This window comes from Pempheris klunzingeri, chromosome 15, assembly GCF_042242105.1.
Source record: "Pempheris klunzingeri isolate RE-2024b chromosome 15, fPemKlu1.hap1, whole genome shotgun sequence".
NCBI classification, from domain to species: domain Eukaryota; kingdom Metazoa; phylum Chordata; class Actinopteri; order Acropomatiformes; family Pempheridae; genus Pempheris; species Pempheris klunzingeri.
Genome location: NC_092026.1, coordinates 5,314,450 through 5,323,639, shown reverse-complemented (window position 1 = coordinate 5,323,639; position 9,190 = coordinate 5,314,450). Strand labels below are relative to the sequence as shown.

General features: G+C 41.9%; 1 protein-coding gene across 1 annotated transcript; it reads left to right on the top strand.

Annotated features, from left to right (window-relative positions):
* Positions 1-3,371: 3,371 nt before the first annotated feature.
* Positions 3,372-8,695, top strand: crsp7 (cofactor required for Sp1 transcriptional activation, subunit 7). The gene is made up of 3 exons (XM_070844496.1): positions 3,372-3,666; positions 4,761-4,835; positions 4,927-8,695. The coding sequence occupies exons 1-3, from the start codon at positions 3,595-3,597 to the stop codon at positions 6,739-6,741; spliced, it is 1,962 nt and encodes a 653-aa protein (XP_070700597.1). The 5' UTR covers positions 3,372-3,594; the 3' UTR covers positions 6,742-8,695.
* The last annotated feature ends 495 nt before the right edge of the window (positions 8,696-9,190 follow it).

The window sequence follows — 9,190 nt, the reverse complement described above, 5'->3', positions numbered from 1 at the left end:
AGGTATCCATTGGTGTTATACCAGTGTTTACAGAGACAAGAGTTTACAACAGAGCAATGTTTGTTTTTCTCTCCTTAAAAATGTTTCAGCTTTGTTAAATACTGGAGTAACAGACTACATATGAACCACTTGCAGTGTAGAAAAGCAAAGTTATTTTGCTATATCAATTTAACAGTGAATCAGTAATGTAATATGAATTGCATGACAATAATTTCAATATTATGACCGTTATAACATATTTCATGAGGTTTTATGCCTATATCAGCTAATTATATTTCCTTTGGACGTCATCCGTAAGCATTTCGAGGCCCTGAAAGCACTTTTTTAAATCAAATTTACAGAAGTAAGAAGTTCCCCTTCCTGTGCACTTGCTATGGGCAGCTACATGCCATCAGAAGTTGTTTAAACAAGATATGTTCTGTTTGGATTTTATTGAATTCAGTCTCAGCACTGTATCCTCTTTATCCTGTCTTTTACTTTGAAATCAACAGTTGAACCATAAAGCCAAAGTTTAAAACAGCCATAAATGAGAGAAAACTTTTTAAATTAGAGATATTTTATCCCTCTAAATGTTGAAACACACCCTCTCCTTTTGTTTTTCTACACATATTTATTGGGGTACAAATTACTTCATATATAATAACAATAATGATAATAACAATAACACAATGCATTGTTTACATTGAACATGATTACTGAAATACTTGCAGCATAACTTGAAGAGATGCGACTCATATATCTTGTCCACTACCTGGCAAATCTCTTTTCTGCATGATGCTGAATTTCGAAATATCTCAGAAAATACATTGACATATTGTATTTTGTTTGAAATTTCAATTAAGTATTTGGTTTTGCATATGTTTTATAAATCTGCTGTCAAACACTATTTTGTAGTGAATATTACTATATACATCTTGTCTGAGAAATAACATTAACATACATACAGTAATAAATAGCATAAGGAATAGTAGATACAAATACTGTACAATCAGTACAGGCTATATTTATATATATATATATATATATATATGTACACATATAGATATATGTAGATTGACTTTGACGTGAAGCAACATGTTAAAACAAACTGAAACAGGAAGAGTTAGTCATAGTCGTGTACAGTTACTCAGTGGGTTACCCACATCTATGAATCCTTTGTGCGCATTTTGAGGACAGCCCCATGCTGGTTAAAGCCTCATACAATGGCAGCTAAATTGTTATATATAATGTATTTTGTTTCTGAGTACAGTGATACTATTACAAACACTGCACATGCATTTTACTGCCGTCAAGGGGTGCGCTATGCTCCTATAGTACACCCAAAGCAACAGGAAACATTATGCTCATAGAATATGCAAAATCTAGCATTCTGCAGCACAGCTTGGCAAGTTGGTACTTTTTTGAGCTAACCCTTTAAAAATTACTGGTTCCGCCCTTCTTCTTAAAAATGTGTGTTTTCTAATTTAACTGTCAAATCGGACCAAAAAAATCCAAGTTGGCTGTAAATGTGTGCTATATTAAAGATGAAATACGCTTCTGTTTGAACTGTACCTGATGTATTTTTCTTGTGTGAAGGCTTCTGTCTTTGTATCTTTGCATTATTATTTGTAAATGAGATGAAAATAAATATATCTCAATAAGCCAAGACATGTCTTTCATCTCCTGTTTGTCATTAGGTGGACTACAAACAGCACTAGAAAACAATGAACTGGAACAGGAGTTACATGATGATCACAGCCCCCATAACTGGCATAACTTGGACTTTCTCACCCACTCCACAGCTTCACGCCCAGATTTTGCCCTGCCTCTCCCACTCTGTCCACACTAGCAGTTTTAATGAGTTGACACTGGACATTTTGCATGTGGGATGGTATGACAAAAGTATTGACCAAGATAAGAATTCTGTCTTAAAGGGTTTGGTTTATTTTTATTTAATTACAACAGATACATCAATAAATGTTTCCCTTTTTTGATTTGCTTAATATTAAAACTATACTCTACTAATACCCAGTACTAACACAATTACTTTTAAATAAGCAAACCATGTGAACATATATTTTTTCTGTTTTTAGATACTTTACCATTTGAAAACCTTGTAAAAAACCATCTTAATGCACTAAAACTAAGCATAACTGATTCCCAAAACAATCTGCTGGTCTCACTGTAGTTTGGTGGTTCATATTAATATCACATATATCATATCATAAGGCCAAGTGCCCGAGCTTCACCATCACTGAGGCCCTGAAATGGCTCAAGAGTATCTAACAACCAATCCGGTCCAGTGATGCAGCATCCTAACTTGCTCCATGCTTGGCCTCCTGTTGTAGTGACAGGCTATTCTTCTTTAGTTTTATCCATAGACTGTATATATATATATATTTCATACAGTCAATGATTTTACCCTCTTTTAGAAACTGCAGGACTCCATCTGCTGGTGGTACGATGCAATGTAAGCCATCAGTGTTGATCACGCACTCATGATAACTTAGCTGTTGTGGTAAACATGTCTAGATCGAACATTTATGTGAATGTCTGCCTCGAATGAGACCACTGTTAATGTTGTAAATGTAACAGAGATGTATGATTGCTGAGAGGTTTAGCAAAGGTGAGTGTGAGAGTGTGTGCCGATCACTGATACAATAATGGAGAAAAAAAAAAACCTTTTGATCAAAGTTAGTCTAAAAACTGACAGTAATTCAACAGATTTTCTTCTCTTCTCTAGAAAGCTGCAAAATGAGACCTGCAGGCCTTTAACTGATAAATGATTGAAATGAAATGAGTGATCTTTTGAACTTTGCTATTTTTTCTTCTTTTTGAGTTATGCCGTGTAGTTTAAGTGTTTTCTGTTCCTTGTGATGGTGATCTGGCTGAAATGATTACTCAATTTATTGGCTAGTTCAACAGAAAATTAATCACCAACAGTGTTGATTATTAAGATTGTTAATCAAGCAAAAATGTGAAACATTACCTGGTTCCAGCGTCTCAAATGCTTCTTAACCTGCTTACTGTCATTATAAATTGAATACTTTTGTGTTATGAACTCTTTGTTGTACAAAACAGGCAATTATGGATCAGTAATTATATGAACTGATAGCTGCACTCCAACATTTGTTCAAATGATCATTGTATTTTTATACATTTGTCATAATATCACAGGCTGACTCTGTGTGTAGCCACTGATCTCCTGCGTGTGACAACAGATGAGGAGGATTCATAAAGCAGCAGTGGGGTCCACCCTCGCACCCATGGGGGTATACCCGGAGCGTAGGTGGACGCCAGGGATGTTTACTTGGCTACGTGCAGACGTCAAAGCGCATACATCGTATCCCAGCATGCAGCAGGAGGCCGTTGAGAGATCCAGCAGCTGGTAGTGAGTTGCTAGAGCGCCGAGCAGGCAGCAGCCATCGGTCAACACAGCACACACATCTCCCACTCCATGTGAGAAAAACTGAGCCGTCTACCTTACGGGCGACTGAAAAATATGCTGTTCGGACGCCTGACGAGTTACTGCAGCGGCTTTTGAGTCCTCATTGTCGGCCGGTTTTCATTTTGGAGGATTCCTCCCTCCATCCTCCGGATCGCACCGAACAGGCAATGACAACGGTCTCAGCAACCCCGCAGCAGATGAGGGACCGGCTGCTGCAGGCCATCGACAGTCAGAGCAATGTGAGTAAAGCTAGCAGGCTAGGTAGCTAGCCTTAGCTTGTTTACCTGCACTCCCGACAAAACTCGACAAGGCAGCTGACCAGACAGCTGTCAATAAACTGTTGTGTAGTTATTTGAATTGCGTGATTTACGATTTGGGTTGGCATCGACATGTCGAATGACAAAAGGTGGAGAGACGTTGGGCTCTTGATTTGACAGCTTGCTAGCTAACTTAGCACAAGCGCTACCCTGGTTAGACATCAACCTGGCGTTGGCTAGCTTGGTTATGTAGCATGCTAGCTGCTAGCCTAGCCGTAACAGTAGAGCGGGTTTAAAGTATTTAACGGCCTGGGGGAATATAATGCACACAGGTGCTCTAGAAATACACGTTTTTCTACGAAATCATCTGTATGTTCTTCTAATTGACCAGAGTGTCGCTGTAGACTATTTCACGTCAATAATTCCTTGTTACAGAAAGTGTGGGAGGTAGCTAGCTAACTCTTAGCTTAAATAGCTACGTTTTAGGAAATAGTCGGACCCTTCCTTCTCAAGTGAGATACACATTAGCCGTAGCCAAAGCTAACACAGGTAAGTCTGCCGACTCTCAAACGCTGGTTGACTTTCTAGACACGATAAGAAACTCGCTCAAATTAAAGTTGATCACTTTTTGCCTCTGGTTTTTTCTCAAACGCTGCTCATTTGTCGAAACGTTTGCGACGACGAAGTTTATTCTAGTTGACACTTTTCCATCTTTACTTTTCAACGTCGTTTGTCAGACAGACAAGCTAATGTTTCCTAAGCTAACTTCTAAGCTAACTTGCCCCCACAGTCACACACGCTGCAGGCACGATTCAAAAGCTTTTTTCAAAACACTGGAGTGTTTCTAGCTACTACATGGATATAGGATACTTGGTTAATGAGTTTCAGTGATTAGGACTGTTTTCAAATATACCAGGACTCTCATTTAAATTCTCATTTTAACAGCAGCTTCCATTGTTGGTTCCTCTGTGAATGGTGATTATGGGCTTAAACGAAGTATTTTCTTTGTGTGAGCAACAGTGCAGGTGAACTAATAGAAAAAACTAATAGAAAATGTATGGTTGTCACCTCTGCAGATATGCAACATGGTGGCTGTATTGGAGGTAATTTCCTGTCTTGAAAAGTATCCTATCACCAAAGAAGCACTTGAGGTAAGGTAGCTGACTATATGTGAATTAACACTTCATGTAAAACATGTGTTACTGAATTTGTTTCTAACTTTCACACACATTATTTATGTAGGAAACACGTCTAGGAAAACTGATCAATGATGTCAGGAAGAAGACCAAGAATGAAGACCTTGCCAAGCGTGCAAAGAAACTCTTAAGGAACTGGCAAAAACTGATTGAACCTGGGCCAGCTGTGGCTGCTAGTGCCCCCGGGTCTACCAATGGCAGTTCTCATCCCTGCAAAACAGATGCCTCTCCTCCTGACATTTCCGTGTCGGGGAAGGGTGTCGCTGAAGTCAAAATCAGAAACGATGTTCACAACACATACTCACCAAAAGCTGAGAAATCAAGCAGTCGCAAACGCCGAGCAGAGCACAGAGACAGTGGAGTGCACTTACCAGAGAAAATCGCCAAGATGTCCTCGTATGATAATTCTGTTTCACCACCACCCACCAATGGGATTGCAGGCAGTCCTGATGCCCTGCCTGACCAGCAAGTTGTCCCGTCTCCTGACAGATCTCGGATAGAGCACCTTGATAATGATAAAATTAACAGAATTCCGGTTAATGCTGTCAAGCCTCGCCCCAGCTCCCCTGGTGTGGCCAAACTACCTAGCACTTCCTCTATGATAAAGGTTGCTGTGATGCAGCAACAGGCCAGATTGGATGAAGGAGGTGGTGGTGGTGGTGGTGGAGGAGGAGGAGGGGGAGGGGGGCATTATCAAGCCAAAAGTCCCCGTGGTCTCACTAACAGTCCAAGGAGCATGAAGCAAGACACAGTGACCAAGCGCTCTTCAGCATATGCACCGAAAGGAACACCTATCCCAAGTCCTTCCTCTAGGGACTCTCCCTTGTCTTTGCCCCAGCCTGTATCCTCCCCAGCCCAAGCATCTTACGCTGACAAGCTGCCACATTCTTCTCATAGGTCTTCAATGCACTGGGCCAGTTCATCAGAAGTCCCCTTGCATTGCCCACCACAAGACACATCTGCAACACTGGAATCCCCATCAGTCTCCCCATCACCATCTCAACCCCAACATGACTCAGAATTACACAGACCGACATCTGAGGGAGCCATGTCTGTGTCTGATGACACAGATGGGGCAACAGTCTCCAACTCAGAGCATAAAAGGAGGAAGTACAGATCAAGAGACTATTCTGTCAACTTAGATGGCCAGAAAATAGAGGACACAACGAAGCCAGTACGGTTAAAAGAGCGCAGACTAACATTTGACCCTGTCACAGGTCAGATCAAACCTCTGGTACATAAAGAACCTTCTCAAACAGATGAAGTCTCCACTCCTGACCCTGCTGAATCCAGGCAGAGAACTGAAGGCGCTGTACAACAGCCCACTGCCCCGGCTCCGGCTCCAGCTCCGGCCCTGGCCCTGGCTCCGGCCCGGGCCCCAGCCCCAGCCCCAGCACCAGCCCCAGCCCCGACCCTGACCCTGACCCCGACCCCGACCCCGGCCCCAGCCCCAGGCCCCAGCCCAAACCCTTTCCACCAAACAAACTGGAAGGAGCTGTCCAGAAATGAAATCATCCAGTCCTACTTGAACCTTCAGAGCAATGTGCTCACCTCCTCAGGGGTCCAGGCCCCTAGTGCACACTTTTTCATGTCAGAGTATCTGAAAAGGGAAGAACAGGAGACCAAGGACTCACGGAAGATACACGTTCTGCAGACGGACAGCTCAGTAGGAGATTTACCGGGCGTTAGCCGGGAGGTGACGGACGGGGACCTGGATAGGATACACACACAGCACTGGCCAGGGGTGAACGGGTGTTATGACACCAAGGGCGCCTGGTATGACTGGACAGAGTGCATATCATTGGACCCTCATGGGGATGAAAGCAAATTGAACATCCTGCCATATGTTTGCCTAGACTGAGGGGTTTGGGCAGGTTGCTGTCCTTTTCCACTCCTTTCTTCGTCTCCCCACAGAGACGAGATACTTTGTGATTTTTTGTTTGTCCACTGTGAGTTCGGCAACAGCCAGGCCTGCTAAACTCCCCTCCCCCCCGACCCATGCCTCTTCCTCTTTCTGTGATTTTGGTAGAGCGTAAAGATTAAAAGAATAGTTGAGTTTGTAATACCAAGGGCTTTTTCGGTTTTATTTTTCAAACTGAAAGCCACAGGGAAGAAGAGGCCCTAGTTGCAGAATGCTGCTACTACACTAAAGGTAAGAAAGAGAGGACAGAATTATCTCAGACAAGCGGAAATGGAGTTATGATGTGAATTTTTGATGGTCTGTGTCGTACCTCTATTTCAGGCTCACTGGGATGATGCTCTTTTCTTTTTCCACCCTCTGGTTTCTAATGAGGAATTACAATCTAGGGTTCAATTGAAGGGAAGGCTGGGGTTTAGCTGTCCTGTCCAGACCGCCATGTTGGTGCCCAGAAAGGTGTTGATAGAGTTCATCTAGCACAGGTAGAGCTGAACATGTCCAGAGTATGAAATACTGGAGCATATTTAGCAGTTACAAGAAGCTTTATGTGAGATATAAAGAGTAAATTATAAATTTCTTAACATGTATACATCTATTTATTTTGACCAGTTCATTTATGGGACGTACATCCAAACATACGTTCAGAAACCTTTAGATTTGTTTTTTTTTCTTTCTTTTTTTTCCTTCTGTTCGCATCACAATGTTGTCAGCCTAATCTTCTAATGTTTAAGGGGCATACAGATGTTCTTGCATGGTCTCTCTATAAGATTGGCCAATGCTTTTGGTCATTAACATTCCATACTCCACCCTTCACCCACTTCGCTCTGTCTGTCTCATCACACAGCTCCCACGTGTCCATGCCATCCAACCCCCAACAAGAAATTTATTCTGAAAAATCATCATCAAAATATCGGGGCGCTAATTTGAAATCAACTCGGCTCGAGTGTAAAATCTCTCGCTACACACTAATATCTCTCCCAAGCCAAAAATATTAAAGAATGTCAAATCAGATGGTACTTGTCAATAATTGCATTTCAGAGACAAAAACAAGGGAGTATTTGGATGCCAGGACTCTCTTTTGTTTCTGTTCCTTTCGATATTGTTTGCCTTCACGATATTTTTCTGAGTTAAAGTGAATGTACCGGACTGAGACCTCTCAAGCACTTGTACAAACGTTTACAACTTGTTGGTCATTTCATCGCAGACTCAGTTCAAGTGTGAATAGTGACTGATGCTCCCACAATTTATGCGCCCATAGTTTACTCGGAGTTTCAGACACATTAAAACTCTTAGCAGCTGCTTTCGAAGCGTTTAGGAGACGTTTAGGATGCCTTCTGAGGTAGCATTTCTTTTGCTTCCATTCTTGAGTACATCAAAGATAAAAGGGAGAGAGAGAAACCTGTGCATCAGATATTCTAGGCATTTTCCATGCGACAACTAATACTTAATTTTGATTTCCCTTTATACTCATCGGTCACTACTACTTTTTCTCACATGACTTAAATTAAAGATTGGCTTCTGTGCAGCCTGTCTGTCCATACGTTCTCTCAGTCATTCATCCCTACCAATGTGCCTTGGTAAATGGTAAATCTGGGTTTGCTTCCGCATAATACACGCCTGTCCGGGGAGCTGGGTTTGTGTGCGAGAATTCCAAATCCCGTGATCAATACGACGCTGGTATATGCACCATTTCTGTTACTTTTTGTACACACTGATCTAGAGAGGGTGAAGCTGCAGACAACTGAGAAACTGCACAACAACACAGCTGGCAATAAAGGAAAAGTGCTACAACTGGTTGATAAGAATCTGTTTTCTGGAGTTCTGACTGGGGCATCTTTCTTTGTTCAGTGTTTAACATCTCTCAATTGTTTGAAAAATAAAATGATCTAAATCTTCAGCTCAGTCGACTGACTCGTGGGTCTTTTACAGCTCCGTCGTGCTCGGCAGCTGTCGTCATCCTTGAATAATTTGGGCTGTTGAAATGGCCTCTCGGAGCCCTGTATGCATCTGCCTTTTTGTTTTGAGCGTCACTGTTGAAGTTATGCTGTAATTCGTTGTACTTATACAGTTTATCCATGCGGGGGTGCACTTTGTCCATTTGTTTTCTTTATCTGCGTCAGTATGTGATGTGAGGGCGGGACGGCACCATGATCACAGTTCACTGGGAATTACCTGATCTGATTGTCATTCCTCGTGCCCCAGAAAGAATATATGACCCTCTATTTTTAAATAAAATGATCACACTCAACGTTTAAATCGTCTTCCATTAGTGCAAGCCTGGAGTTGGCAACGCCTCCAGTAAAGAAGTGGTATTTTGTGTAAAAAGAAAAACAACAACAACTTATTAGCTCAATAGAGGTTCCACACTGGTCTCTATATGTTCAATAGACTC

Excerpts from the sequence above, each read along its gene's own strand:
- crsp7 (XM_070844496.1), top strand. The coding sequence starts at position 3,595 with ATGACAACGGTCTCAGCAACCCCGCAGCAGATGAGGGACCGGCTGCTG. Across the intron at positions 3,667-4,760 it reads CCATCGACAGTCAGAGCAAT|ATATGCAACATGGTGGCTGT; the intron begins GTGAGTAAAGCT and ends TCACCTCTGCAG. Across the intron at positions 4,836-4,926 it reads TCACCAAAGAAGCACTTGAG|GAAACACGTCTAGGAAAACT; the intron begins GTAAGGTAGCTG and ends TTATTTATGTAG.